The sequence below is a fragment of the Hoplias malabaricus genome, chromosome 4 (assembly GCF_029633855.1).
Source record: "Hoplias malabaricus isolate fHopMal1 chromosome 4, fHopMal1.hap1, whole genome shotgun sequence".
NCBI classification, from domain to species: domain Eukaryota; kingdom Metazoa; phylum Chordata; class Actinopteri; order Characiformes; family Erythrinidae; genus Hoplias; species Hoplias malabaricus.
The window spans coordinates 16,729,667-16,744,969 of NC_089803.1; the positions used below are offsets into that span (position 1 = coordinate 16,729,667).

At 43.9% G+C, this 15,303-nt stretch overlaps 2 protein-coding genes across 2 annotated transcripts in view; one reads left to right on the top strand and one right to left on the bottom strand.

The window, feature by feature from the left end:
- The window catches only part of ctnna1 (catenin (cadherin-associated protein), alpha 1), a 124,514-nt gene that overhangs the window by 47,910 nt on the left and 61,301 nt on the right, over positions 1–15,303 (bottom strand). Inside the window, exons 8-9 of the mRNA XM_066667815.1 lie at positions 6,799–6,879; positions 6,331–6,483 (exon numbers count right to left, since the gene is read on the bottom strand). Of these exons, the coding sequence (XP_066523912.1) occupies positions 6,331–6,483; positions 6,799–6,879 (234 nt within the window). The remainder of the gene's footprint in view (positions 1–6,330; positions 6,484–6,798; positions 6,880–15,303) is intronic.
- Positions 10,819–14,794, top strand: lrrtm2 (leucine rich repeat transmembrane neuronal 2). The gene is made up of 2 exons (XM_066669222.1): positions 10,819–11,467; positions 12,169–14,794. Exons 1-2 carry the CDS (start codon positions 11,464–11,466, stop codon positions 13,794–13,796), a joined length of 1,632 nt encoding a protein of 543 aa, XP_066525319.1. The 5' UTR covers positions 10,819–11,463; the 3' UTR covers positions 13,797–14,794.

A 15,303-nucleotide genomic window follows, 5' to 3' on the forward strand; every position in this document is an offset into this window, starting at 1 on the left:
GGGTGCTTTAATGAATACATAGAGAAGGACGGCTATATTGGTTCAGCAATATTGCTGGGGGCTGTTCTTTGCTGTAATTCATACATTAGCCAGGGAGGTGAGTAAGAGTTTGCAGTTAGCCGAGACTGTGTGTGTGTGTGTGTGTGTTAGAGCCTGACTTTTAATAAACCACATTGAACAATACCAATGTTTCAGGGCTCTATATTTTAAGTGTAAATAACTAATAACCTTTTACTGCAGTAGTTTTTAAAAAAAAGCATTTTATTTTACATGTTAGATTATTTTAGTTACGACGGTGCTCTGTTCAAAAACAACCAGCTCTGTCTGCTGTCGGTCATCATTTGAGGTTCGTCATCAACAGTAGCTCCGCATTTTGTGCCTGATGCTAGCAGATATATATCAGTTGGGCCCTGGTACATGTGTGGCTCTCTCTCCTCTTCGTCCCCCAAATCTATAAAGCCACATCCTCCATCGAACAGCGTAGATCGACACCGGAGGTTGCTGTTGATCCATTAAAAGCGAGTACACATGTCCAGGGTTGGAAAGACTAGCTCTTCAACGTCTAGGCTAAAGCTTCGGTGCTCGCTCGAGGCCTCTGGGGAGCGTCTATACTCAGCGACCGGACAAGAGCCTCGACCGCAGCGCTGTTAATGCGGCTCTGCTTTAAAGAAGCTGATGGAGACCTCCACGCACCGCTTGCTTATATTCCGGCTCTAACTCACCGCCGCCTGTGTGTGTCACGTATGAAGGGAATAAAGAGGCACACGTCAGACTGATTAAGTGGAAGATCTATCGAGAAGCTGAATCACCACGTGACCGGTAATGGTGGCGGGTGCATCAGCGGTTATTGCGGAAAATCAATTTATTCCATAAGTTTGCTCAAGACGTGTCAATTAGAAATGAGGCAAGCGCAGCTTTATCAAAGTAAATTACAGGAGCATTTAAAACGTCTACTCCTCAACAGATCAGGGGCTGTATGAATCCCCCCCCCCCCTCTCCTGATGTATTCCAACACCGTGGCTGTACTTCAGTTGATGAAAATACATTTATTCAAGGCTTACACTGTGATTCTACTCACAAACCAAGAACTGTGAATCCACAGGCACAAAACTAAAAATCTGGCAGCGGAACCTCTAAAATCTGTTTGATTCTGGGCCAAGCGAGTTCCTTGTCTTAGCAGCAACAAATCCCTTGACGGAAATCTGTTATCCTCGCCTAATGTTTCAGCAATCCTCACCTGTTTGACTGAACCCGACTAAAGACGGACTAAAATCACTATAAACACACACACCTGTCCAAACACGGACATTGGTGACAGCATTTTAGCTCTTTAGAGCAGCATTTCAAACAACAGGCTGGAGGACAAGGCTAACAAGGCACCAGAATGCAGAGAGGAACCCGTTCACTTCCTAGATTTCATTTGTGTGCGAACCATCTCTTTAAGTTTGCTATGAGCTTGTGGGAGACTGTCCCTGTGGCTTTATGTTGGTGAAGCAGCGAGGTACTATAGCTGGTTGAGTACACAAAGCGACAGACTCAAGCTCCTCTCCCCAGCTCTCTGTGGATCAGCACAAAGAACTCTGGCATAAGGGCTCTATTCACTGCACGCCACATTTGCAGCTAAATGTCAAGCAGATTCAGATGGCAGGACAAACTTCTACTACGAGTTGCAAGTTCATTTTCTCGACTCTTCTTACTGAGAATCTTCAGGTGCCCGCGTTAGCAAGCACTCAGGCAATGAGCAAGCATAAAATATCCTGAGAGCGACTTGCAACGCTCCGTTCCACGTTTTGCTGAAATGATGGGGAATAAAATTCAGGCTATATTTAATCATGTGTCATGTACTCAGCTGGCAGAAAACCTCTGAAACAGCACCACATCTGCCACTAATTTGCCACAAGCACGCAATTAACTAATACCATACCTCATTACGGAGGCAAATAACAGCTCAGTGCTAACTGATCATCCCACGCCTCTGGTGGACAGCCTGTGTCTGAAAAATTAATTAATGCCAAACAATGCTCATCCAGTGCATACCTAGTGTCAAAATATAGTGATGAAAAGAGACTGAAGGTGATTCTATATTAGCAGCTTCAGAAGAGGAATAGGCCTAGATCTCTCCCTCTCTTTACTATGCATAACAGCATAGTCCCTGTACAATCTGTTTCCCTTGAGCAGCCTGAAACCTTTGAGAATGCGGCCTTGAGGCAACAGAACTAAGCCCATTCTATTTTTACTCCATTTCAGGAGCGATGTGTTTCGGTGCTGCAAAATCTAAAGCGCTCTGAAGCGCTGGCATGAGAATAGACTGGCACTCATCTCTCTAAGAACCTCCTGTCATTTTAGCAGTCCAGATGTTCTGAAGCATCATTAAGAAGTAGAATGAGAGGGCAAATTAACATAGACGTGAACTTTCTCCAGCATGGAGGGAAGGAGGAGAAAAAAAAAAAACCCACAGATGATTGATACAGCCTACACTACAGCAGCAGTCGTAAGGATGGGTGGTGGTATCGGAAAATGTAATTTAAGCGAAAGAATAAGTGAAGAAAGCAATGTTGGCACTGTCTACTGCCCTTGCAGAGAGACTTCCGCGTTGACAATTTCAAATCTCGCTAAAGTCACTGGTATCCTATTGTTGCGCAAATTAAACGGTGTTCCATACAGCAACACCTGCATCCATGTTTAAAAGCACCACACAGAGGCTGTGAATTGAGCAGTGAGTAATAAATCATTTTCATGCCTGCGCGTACAGCCAGGGAGCACGGTGCAAGCGTAATGTAAAAATGAATACCTATGCAACAAAAATCTAAATGAATAAAAGCACACCAACACTCCTCGAGCGTTCAGAACGGCTGGCACATCTGAGGTATAAAATACTGAACAAGAGGCAAGCGTCGATATTATGTCAGACAGTAAAGAACAAGCTCAATGACTGTATAATTAAGAGATTATTGAGAGGGAGAGAGAGAGAAAGGCTGAAGGTTCAAACTCTGACCTCTGTTCTGGAACAAGAGGAGTCAATTCCCTACTGGTCACTCTTCCCCCTCCCCAGGGAAAGGCTGTATTTCTCTTCAGAATAGGACTGATAAAGAGTGGTTACGGAGGAGTGTGCGGGTAAACTCTTGTACATCATATCTGCCTCCTTAGGTTATTGGATTAAAACAGTACCTCTCACAGAGCCGTGGGTCTTCACATAAACACATGAATGAAACCCAACACTGAGTAAAATGTCTTCGCTGACTCAGTTTGATGATGGTGTGTGGGTCCTCAAGTCTATAATAAATAAAGTTTTCCCAGCAAGGATGCTGAAGCTGGTCATTTGTCAGTAGACTTTTTTTTTTTGGGGGGGGGTTTGAAATCCACATTGTGTCATTTTAATCCTGCTTTTGGATTACGGCATCTATCCATATTCATCCCAGCTCTGCGTCAGCCAGGGAGAGAAAGAGGAGATTTGAGGAGATGTGTTGTGCCTCCGCTAACACTTGAGCTCCTGGTGAGACTGAGGGGGTCTGTACGCCGTGTCCCTCATGCCTTGCCGCTCCCCTTTGATTCCCCTTAGTCAGATCACTTTGGCCAGCAGCGCGTCATGCTGAGGCCTGGACGGCCTCCTGTGGGGAGAGGTCACTTCCAAATGTCAGCGGATGTCGTGTTGCCACAGGCTGTGAAGGGAGACAGATTTGAAGACGACTAATGAGGACGCTCAAATGTTTGTCAGGTTGTGGCGAGTGGCGTAGCCGGCGTATGTCCGTCGCTCGCATGGGTTTACAGGGCTTTTTAAAAAGCCGTTCTGCGATTGCACAAAAAGGAGGCTCTGCCGTACGGGGCAGGAGATGCAAGAGATGTAAAAGGAGCCATTTACTGCACGCCGTCACAGCCGAGTGAATTTCCTTTGCGGTCGCCACTATAAGAAACAGGATATCCAACTGTTGAGACAATTAATATTTCCCTCGAGACAGCACTTAACCTTGGCCACAGGGAAGTTTCGCTCCTCCGGCTGGGGCTTAAAAAACCCGATTCACAGCTGTGACCGTCCATACAAATGTGGCGATTGTGTGGTCAGAGCAGCGGCGGACTAAAAGCCTGCAGCATTCGCCTTAGAACCGCCATAAAACCACATGCTTGTTGACTCAGTCAGTGCTGTCTGATGCATCGCAAAAGAGAAAACAGGACAAATAACAGACATAAAGGTTATGGGACTCACAAGCAGATCAAGAGGCGATGACAGAAATACCACTCTTTACTGCAGCAGTAGCACTCAGACGAAGCTTGAACGTTTGAATTTATTTCATCTCTGCGGTAGCTGTTTGTGCCTGGCAGCTTATGTGGCTTATCTGTACTAAAGACAGACACGAACTGGCAACCCAACACTCTGAGAAAGACTTAATCCAAATCTCAGGGTAAGGTACTCTGAACTAAGCAGGTCTAGGCAGAGGTACATTAAGGCGGTCAAGTCGAGTAAAATCTAAGAGCTTATTTAATAAAATCAAAATCCAGACAAAGAGTTAGTTAATGCAATGAAAACGGAAACGGTTTGGACCTTAAGTGACCCTGCCGCATTAGAAACACCTACCGAACACTTAAACAATGCTGACAGAAGGACCGCAATTTTAGGCGTCTTGAATACACTGACCTCTGTGTCACAAAGGGAATGTAGCTTCGTTTGTAAAATACATTGTCAAATTTGAACGCAACAGAATATTTCATATATATGTAAATGAAATCAGCAAGGCATGAAGGATGTTTGGTGACAGTATTGCAAGGACATGACGGACTCCAGATAAATAGCAATGTTGTGCAACAGAGACAGAAACAGGTCACATTCTCAAAGTCAATCAAAGACTGCACTGCCAGCAACAAATCCTCGACTCGAAAAAAGCGAGATAAAAAAACATGCGCAACCTGCCAAAGCACACATCTCTGAAGAATGGAATGTGCACAAAAATATGAGCATGCAAAGTTGTCAGAAAATACAGAGAAAAGCAATCTCACACCATTTCCCCAAGATTCCTCGTCAACCACTGAAGGCGTCATGGCGTAATGACCGGGATCAGGTTTAGTCGACATGGCCACTACAAGAAAGAGCGTGTAAAGGAAATGGCTTGCTCACTGTGTCACTATGGGTTATAGTGAAAGCCTTCAACTTTGGGCATGAATAGTCAGGCACAGAGTCAAAACCACAGCCTCAAAAGACCTGGAGAGAAACTGAAGCCATCACAGCAGGCTGAAAAGAGCCTGTGCAGCCTTGAATACTTAGAACGAGTACAGCTTAATGTTCTAGCAGGTGTGGCCGTAAAAGGTGAGGAAACTCCTTGGGAAAGTGAATCCTGATGACTGTGATTGGAGAGACTTATTGGGTGGTGGTAGCAGCTCCAGATCCAAATAAGAAATAGTTTGTGAATGCTTTAAAAATATTACAATATGGAATTTTAACATACTTTAGCAAGAATTTCACCAATTAATTTGTGAAAAATGGCAATAGCACACCATAATTGTTTGGAATTATGCTGTCAGACTGTGGGGTTGCAAGAAAGAATAAACCCAATAAAGAGTGAGGTCAACTCAACCATTCTTTACCAAAAGTTTACGTTAGCATTGCTAAATAGGTCACTTAAGTATCATCATAGGTTTTTAACCATCATCAACCATGCCTCGATGTTTAAAACCAAAGCAAACAGAGCCGAGCTTGTGTGCGTTTCACAACTTTGGTCCAATGATTCTAAAATTTCAAGGTATTTAGAGTTACACTCTCTTAAGTCTAATAACCATAATTTGAAAATGCCTAGAGCATAGAGAACATTCAGCTTCCCATTTATGTAAAAACATCAAAGCTGAAAAATGGACCTTTGTGCTGCTATTTGATGTCAAAAAGTTGTTTAATTTGGTTAAAGCTCTGCTCATTCAAAGCCATATTAAAGCACGAATCACACCAGGTCCTCATTAAAGTCCTTTAAATGAGAGATTTCCTTTCTGTTGTACGGGGTTTTCAACACGCTCAAAACAAAGTGTTCCCTCTGAAACAGCATGTTCCCAAGAGACACATTCCAGCCTCGTTACCGTCGAAAACCCCAGCTCTAAAAACATTAGACGAACAGGTGTCAGGAAACAAAAAGTAATTTTTCGTTTCATTCCCTCCACTGAGCATCTATTACCCTAGCCACTCCCGCGTGTGCACAAGCACTTTCAGATGTGGGCATGCTGTTAAGCAAAACGCAACTCTGACTGCAACCGTTCAAATCATTGCCCAAATCATTTGTTTTGAGAGAGATCCAGAGTTTGGACTGAGCCATATGCATGTGCCGGGCTCCTCGTTCGGCGGAAGCAGGTGCCTACCTCGATCAGCTTGTTGGCGTGCTCGCGGAAAACTTGGGCGTATTCCTTCACCTCCTTTTCATTGCCGTTTTTGGCAGCCTCGATGAGCACCAGAAGAGGAACGTTGGTCTCCAAAAACGAGTCGGACACATGGTCCATCACAGCCTTCCTCAACTGGAAACAATCATGTAAACAAATGCTCGGTGACTGAAACAGCACACGCTTCCTGGGGCAAAACTAAGGATTGACATGCCTCTCCTGAGTTCACGTTTAATACACAGCCATGAAACAACATGCAATAGGTAATGGATAGTTACATTGTCTATAAAATTAATACTTTAAGAAAATGGCTACAGGAGAGGGTCAAAATATTTTTACATTCACGACTCCTACATTTAAAAAAGACTTTTTCCGCCTCTGATTAAGCTCAGTAGCAGACAGCTGGAAATGAAGAGGAAAAACAGAACAGAAAAGAAGGGTTCAACAAACCTGTCTGCGCAGGTCGCGGGTCTTCTTAGTCATCCTGTCAATGGCCATGTTCAGAGCATCACTCTTATCCTTGCGTCCAGCCTGTGTGAGAGACAGAGAAAGAGAAGTATGAGAAATAGTTAGTCACTTTTAATCTCACTGATGTCACTGATGGCATCTAGAAAAAAAAAAGTTAAGTGGTGAGGAGATTAAGAGAAACTGGCAGCAAATGTTGTTCCATTTGTGATCAGAGAAAGTTGGGCATTTCCTCTGAAATACGGCAGTGTTTTAAGAGATTTGGATACAGCAAAATAAAGGTGTGATTAATAAAAGGTTAATTTGACCTGGCTTCAAAGTGTTCCCTTCAAAACGAGCTTTTCTGAAGACAATGGCGTACTCAACAGGACTCTTAAGAAAAGACTGAACAGCACATTGTACCTTTTTGAAACATTCTCAAGGAGGTGGGGGAAGGAGGAAAAGTAGAAGGGGCGGAAAAGAGGGGAGAGAGAGAGAGAAAAAAAAAAAAAAAAAAAAACGACACAACAACCTGTCCCCTTTTTACAGGTTTACTGTTAGGCACTGCCTCGTCGAGTGGATGAGCTTTGAGTTGTAGCCAGGCATTGCAACAACATGGAATGACAGGACTCATATCGAGACAAAAACTGGCAAGAACCACCAAACAACTCGATACGGGTACAACATCCATAGAAACGTAGCAGGGAAAGTCGATTCTCAAGCAACAACAACAAAACACATCTCCGCTTGGAAAGTGTCCCACGTTAAGGACTCCTACTTTGACACAGGTTTCAAAACACCTTTACAGAACTGTATTTTCAATGACAGACAATTAGAAAAAACGATGAAAAAGAGACTATTTTTCACAGCTAATTGCCCCACTGCACTGATCCTCTTTCCCGAGGCACTTTTTCCTGGTTTGGCACATGCTGACTTGACACAGTTCCCCTTGACCCATTAAAACATTTAGCTGTGTTGAGCAGAGCTACATTTAGGTCAGTCCTAATCATGACAGTTTGGTTGATAATTAGTTTCCATACAAACTGGCATTGTGAAACAACTGAATACAAGCCTAATGTGGACAAAATGACCAATTAACTACTGTGAATCCTAGCTGTGGAAAAACACATAGTGCTGCTGTCACTGCCATTATAGCACCACATCAGACAGTGGAACTTCTGTTGTTTTCACAAGGCCTCAATGAAAAGGTTTTTTAGCTCTCTTTTATTTACTAGCATTTACCCCAATCCAACTCATAAAAAGCGCTCTGTTCTCAAACGCCTCATTGTAAAAAGAATATCGTTATGCTTAAATAACAGCAGTCAGGCAATGATGTGATAACACTGTCAGGCAGAGCAAGAGTTTGGCATTAAACTACTTCATTTCCTTCAGCAAAATGCATATCAAGCACTGATACTCAAGCTAACCACATGCTTGGAAATGTGTATTAACGTTCACAGGTTTGTACATGTGCCCTGATTGCTGCCTGTTCAAAAATAAATCCATCCCCATTGCTCTCCATTTCCTTTTCGTGGGCTATTTCCTTGTCTAACATGACCCGAAGGATCATTACAAGCAAAGGAGCCTGCTTCTTTTCACACTGTTCCTTTTGAAATCATGAATTTATGCACATGAATTACGACTGTGCTATAGGTCCCATTCTGCCACAGAGAAGAGATACCGAGGTAAATTAGGCACAACATTTTATCACCACCACATCTTGCCTTTTGCTCAGGTTTTGTTCCAAGACCAATGTTTCTGAGCAAAAAAAAAAGTTCTACTCTACCAAGTTCCGCATCCGAGTTGAGAGATCCTCTTTGAACATCTGCGAGCTGTGATTACCCGTAAACCACCTCTTCACATCTCCACGCAAACACAATTAAGTGCATTTTCAGATAAGTGTAAATCAGCCATTTCCACCACAGAAGCCTCAGACAGATAGGACAGAGCTCCTCCTCTTCTCAGCATGCCTGGTGCAGCCAGCCTTGCTTGTGCATGCGCCCCAGACAAATTGCTCATGTGCAGTGGGGAGGTAAATCTCCACACAGCAAGAGGCCTGGGGGGGGGCAAGGCCTTCACAGTGGCGTTGGAAATGAACGCATGACAGCTGGTAAAACACGGCTGCAGGAGCGAGTGCACCCCACTGGGTGGTGTGAGGCTGTGGGCACGGAAACACCACTGGTCTCAAGCCCTCTCTGATATTATACGTGTCCCCATGCCAGCCTTCAGGAGTCTAATTGTGAGAGACTGGTTTCTGGTTTCCTTTCTCCACCGCTCCTCTTCAGACGATTCAAACAATCATTATCCAAAAAAAAAAAAAAAAACAAACCATAAAAACCTGGAACAAAAGCAGGTCATTCCTGAACGGATTTAGAGAGAGGATATGTGAGCTTCTAGTGGTTGATCTAATAAACGACTGCACAAAGGCCTCTGCAGGCCAAATCATGTGCATTCACTTCAATATCGATTTCCTTCTCCAAGCCAGCTCTCTTAATTGGGCAGGCACTAGACAGCTCACACTTGTTTATATGTTTTCACAGGTTAAGACGATGAGGTGGAGTCTAACCGTAGGCAAAGCAGCAAAGTATTCCTCTACAGTAAATAAAAGGTACAGACAAACTGACATTTTTAATCCGTCTTTGATCGAAAGATCCCTGAATAAGGGAGTAGCACTGAATATCTGGCCAAAATAAAGACCTGGAGGGGAAGTGGAGCATGCGCATGTGGACTAATGATTGTTAAAGCATGTGTGAGGCACTTGCGGAAGTGAAGTATTAGTGCACTATGTTCACGATCGCCAACACATCTTTAAATCATCTTTTTTGTGGCAAGAGCGGGAGTCATTTTTAATCACAATAAGTCAAATGCACATTAAAAGCAGTTGTAACTCTGCTTCTATTTCCGTCCACAGCGTAGGATCCATGCATACAGCAAAAGAGCCTCAGCTGGCCACCACGTTCCATATGTTAATGTGTTTTGGATGAAGTCATAGTTTCTGGTTGAAAATAAATAAATAAAAGCCTCCCATAATGCATCACTGGTTTGTACTTGACCAGCAACAAAGAGAAAAAGAGAAGAAAGGGGTGGGAGGAAAAAAAAAACGCAGGGTTTTGTCCAACACGCCAAAACTAGGTTGTACTTAAAAGGACGGCATCTTTTGAAGTCCACACAGTGACCTAAATGTCACAGTTCAGCGAGCTCATGTAAATAAAAACAGGGGAGGGAGTCTGAAAGGCCAGGGGAATGCAGGCTCCAGCTTTCAGTTGTGCATGTCTTGGACGTAGTTGAGCAGTCTGAATGCTCTATTAAGTCCAGTCCCCCTACCACCAGCACTGTAAAACAAACACAGCAAGCCACTGCAATGTCCATTTACTAGTTGCTGTAGGTTTAAAAGGAAGGGGTGGTGGTGGTGGGTGTGCATCTAATTACAAGTGGTAATATATCAAATTAAGTATCTGCTTGCTTTGCCAACATAATTACATGCTAAATCCATTCATCACCACAGCTTCTTCTGGCAAAAATAGCCATCTGTTTACACGACACTAAAAATGTTCATTTAAAATGCTGCAATTGCCAAAAAAACAGGCAGTCGATATTAAACCATGACAATAATGTAAACCCTGTCCAGGAAATCTACCTCACAACAGCGCAGAGCCATATAAAAAAAAACACACATGCACATCCATTCATAACAGAGAGGGGCTGAGTGTTCGGCGAAAAAAAAAGGGATTAATAGTGATTGTTCATTTTAGCTGTGCATGACCACAAGATCTAAAGTTATCAATATTCTGATGGTGACGAATCAGAGCGAGAGGGGCTGAGGAGGAGGGAAGAGGGGAGAAAAAAAAAAAGCACAGAGGAAATGATGAATCAAAGCATGTGTGTGCAAGGCAGAATTGCGAGCGAGCAAGAGAGCGAAAGAGAGAAAGAGCGTGCAAGACAGAACGAGCGAGCAAGAGGGAGTGTGTGAGAGAGCGAGCGAGCGAGAGAGAGAGAGAAAAGGCACAGATGATCGACGCCAGTCTGCCACCACTCTGTAGCAGCGAGAGGGTGCAACAAAAGCACAGAACGACGTCTCTGCTTCTCTCCTCGCCGGTCCCTCTGCATCTCTCCTCCTCCTCAGCGCCCACAACTCCATACGCGACGCTACCCAGACGCAGCGAGCTGGCGGCGCGAGAGGGGGGCTCTGCCTGCCATCAACAAGTTAGGGTTGAAGGACCCCAAGCCGGGAAAAAAGGGGATGTTTGTTCTTCAATTAAGCAACTGAGCTGACGACATTGCGGTGGAAAAGAACGCGAAGAGAAAGGAGGGGGGGGTGCGCTGTTTGCCAGGCTCGCTTTGGATGCAAATCATCAACTTCAAAAAGATTAAGGATTCCTGGATGCGAAAAAATGTCACTTCTTGCTTAATTTTGGAATTGAATCTGAAAAAAGGACAACGGGATAAATAAGAAAAAAAAAAAGAGAATGGACAAAACCAATATCCCATGACATGGAATTTGTGAATTTGTTTCAGATGAAGGGGCACAGCACTGCTTTAGTTCAGAAGACCTTGATTCCTTTTGTATTTACTCAAAAGGCTTTTTCCCTTCTTGGATTTCTCTTCCATCTGGCTGTTCCAGGAGTCTGAGGAAAAAGACAGTTGAATGCAGCCGCCGATGTTCACAAAAGAATGGGTAAGTTGGCTCTTTTATTCACAGAGACTGGACCTGAATAGGGAATGGAGTGAATAGGAAAGAGAAGGAGAGTGGTGGGGGCTGGGAGTGTGTGTGTGTGGCAGTGGGGGGGGGTATGACAGGCTATCCAGAAACATCTATGTACTTATTTTTTTTTTTTATTATTATTTATTTGTTTTTAATTACTATTGAATCTTGTAAAAGTTTTTTTTTTCTTTAAACTAATGTTAAATAATTGCAGTGTTGTAGGGAGAATGATGGAGGGGGTGGGGGGTGTGTGAGTGGGTTAAAGTGAAACATTAATATACGCTTACGAAACGAAGACAGACGAATTATAATAGAACGAGGAAAATGAAAATTAAGAAGCTGCAGATGTAACAGCTGCAGGCTGAAAAAGCTGAATGAGCCGTACACAGGGTAAGCATAAATAATTAGTGAATACGTTATTATGCATTAAAAAAATAAAAAAATAAATAACAACAACAAGAAGTCGTCGTCTACAAAAATCCTACCAGATACGGCTGCAAATCCCTAACGCAGTACGATGCTACAACTACTGCAGTACCACGCAGATTGTTGCAAACACAGTAAAGAGAAATACTGAAAGAAAGCAGCAGTAAAAAGAAAAATGTGTTTCCATGCACTGCAGAGACCAGATTTCCCTCCCCCCGGTTTATTTTCTTATCTTTAAACCCACCCAGGTTTCCATTCAAGGTGGCCATTGGTGGGACAAGCACCAGCGGCACTTTGTGTGATCAGCATGCTACTGTGTCTGCCTCCCGTGTCATGCACAGCCTGCCCTCAGAAATGCCGCTGCGAGGACCTGCAGTTTTACTGCGACACGCAAGGGCTCCTTGCGCCCCCAGACGGTGTGGACAAAGGGGCCCTGGGGCTCTCGCTCCGGCACAACAGCATCAGCGAGCTGAGCCCAGACCAGTTCTTCGGCTTCACCCAGCTAACTTGGCTCCACCTGGACCACAACCAAATACTCACCGTCCATGAGGATGCCTTCCAGGGGCTCTACAAGCTCAAGGACCTGAACCTGAGCTCCAACCGCATCACCAAGCTGCCCAACACAACCTTCATCCACCTCATCAACCTCCAGATCCTGGACCTCTCGTTCAACCAGATGACGGCGCTGGAGCCCGAGCTCTTTCATGGGCTTCGGAAGCTTCAGATCCTCCACCTTAGGTCCAATTTCCTGAGGACCACACCCGTGAGAGCCTTCTGGGACTGCCGGAGCCTGGAGTACCTCGGCCTGAGCAACAATCGGCTGCGGAGCCTGGCTCGGAACGGCTTCGCCGGGCTCATAAAGCTACGAGAACTCCACCTGGAACACAACCATTTGACCAAGATCAACTTGGCTCACTTCCCCCGTCTGGTCGCACTCCAGTTCCTCTATCTCCAGTGGAACAAGATCAACAACTTGACGTGTACCATGGAGTGGCAGTGGACCACTCTGGAGAAACTGGATCTCACCGGGAACGAGATACGCGTGCTGACTCCAGACGTGTTTGACACGCTACCGAACCTTAAGGTCCTGCTGCTGGATAACAACAAACTGACAAGCCTTGACACCCAAACCATGGATATGTGGAAGTCGCTGAACATCATCGGATTGTCCAGCAACCTTTGGGAATGTACCAAAAGGATCTGCAACTTGGCCAGTTGGCTGAGTAAGTTTAAAGGTCGATGGGAGCATTCCATCTTATGTCACAGCCCAGAGTTCACGCAGGGCGAGGAAATACTAGATGCCGTTTATGGATTCCAGCTGTGCCAAAACTTCTCAGCACCGGTTGTACTGACCAGCACCACCACAGAGGCCACGTTGCCCCAAGAGTTCACTAGCTCCTTGTTTGGGAATATGCAGACGCCGACCCAGGACTTCTATCCAGAGGATTTTGGGAGCTTTACTATTGTCACCACTACTACCACCACCACCCAAACCCCGAGTACTGCCCTGGCCACCACCACTACGGTGGATGGGGCGGATGTTACAGAGGACTATGCCATGATGGACAACACAGTGCTGACCCAGAGAGTCATCATAGGTACTATGGCCCTTTTGTTTTCCTTCTTTCTCATCATTTTTGTAGTGTACATCTCACGGAAGTGCTGCCCTCCAACTCTACGAAGAATTCGCCACTGCTCGGCCATTCAGAACCGGCGACAGATGAGGACCCAGCAGAGGCAGCCAATGGCGGACCTGGCCACACAGGTGCCCTATAATGAATATGAGCCGAGTCATGAGGAGGGCGCACTCGTGATCATAAACGGCTATGGGCAGTGCAAGTGTCAGCAACTGCCTTACAAAGAGTGTGAAGTATAAACACTTTATTTATTCCTGCAGTTTATGGGTTTACCATTTTAACCATTTCAAAACGATACAGGGTTTGTTTTTGGACTCATTTTCAGTTTGTAAAGAAAGGGAAAAAAAAAATACAAACATTAATTCTTTCTACTCGCTAGCTTTGAGAATCAATGAGAGCCTGGAGGTCACAGGGATGGAACTGAAGAGAACAGATATATATAGAGAAATTCACAAATTTATTTTTATAAATGCGATTGCAAGGTTCATATCAAGCTGGGGCAATCAATCTCAGATGAAGGTGGTATGTGAGATGTGTCACTGCATTATTAGTCACATATACAGCAGCACAGAAAAGAAAAGACGAGAGAAAAATCTATAGCCAAATTGCCTGGAAACACGTGGGCCAGAAAGTGGTTGATGAAATGACAATTCTGAATCTGATGGTGAAGATTTAATACATAGCAAAGTGTTTTCGAAAGGTCTGTAAGTGCAAATCTGATGAACATAAAGGGTCAAATAAATATGGTGCACGTTAGACAACACTATAGACCACATCCATTCACTTTTTTTGGGAAACGAAAAGGAAGAAATGGTTGGATTCATTGGTAGGTACAAAGAGCAATTTTTTATTCACTTTTTTGTTTTTGTTTTTAATTACAAAGGAAGAGTACTGTTAAATTATTTCATACGAGACGTAGATCATGAAGTGTCTAAAGAGGGAATTCAGCCATCCCCCATTATTTCCTAAAATATCTGCCATGTTCATTTCTGTTTAACCTAGCCAAGACTTTAATTTGAACTTATGAGAATGAGAACAGCCTTCTTGTTTTCAGTTTAATCCAATAAAATCACCCCTTTCTTTGAAACGTGAAAAGCTTAGCACTGTGTGTGGAAAGGTTAATGTCCAATCTGACTCCGCGTTACGTTTGCTAAATGTCTAAATTCTTCCCTCTGCTTTGACGTCAGAAGGGATTAAATAAATGTTACACAGAGACATTTGCTTACTTTACCATTATGCATACACACATTCATTACTAAAGTGGGGAGGGAGGGAGAATAAATAAAAATAAATAAAAAAAATAATAAAATAAAATAAAAAGTACAAAAAATAAATAAATAAAAAGGCTTGGACATAAATACTCCAGCCTGACAATGACATACTCACTGTGACAGTTTGCTGCTGCTTTGCCCATTGCATCATAAATTACTAGTAGAGATCATTAATGTATGGTAGAGGACAATAAAACCACCAGCGAAGACATAATTTCCAAGAGACAAGGCCGACATTGAGAAAGAAAATGAGAAGGCATGCGTGCGCTAGCGAGAGCGAGAGAGAACATAAGTGAAAGATGGAAGGAAAAAGAGCATATCAGAACAAGAGGGAGCAAGAAAGCAAGAGAACATCCAACATACAGTACGTACACAGGCACAAAAAGAAAAATCTGCACCAACAAATTCATACAGGCTCTGTAACAGCCTTCCTCAAAGCCACAGAGACAGTAATCACACCTGACAGCTTGAAGAT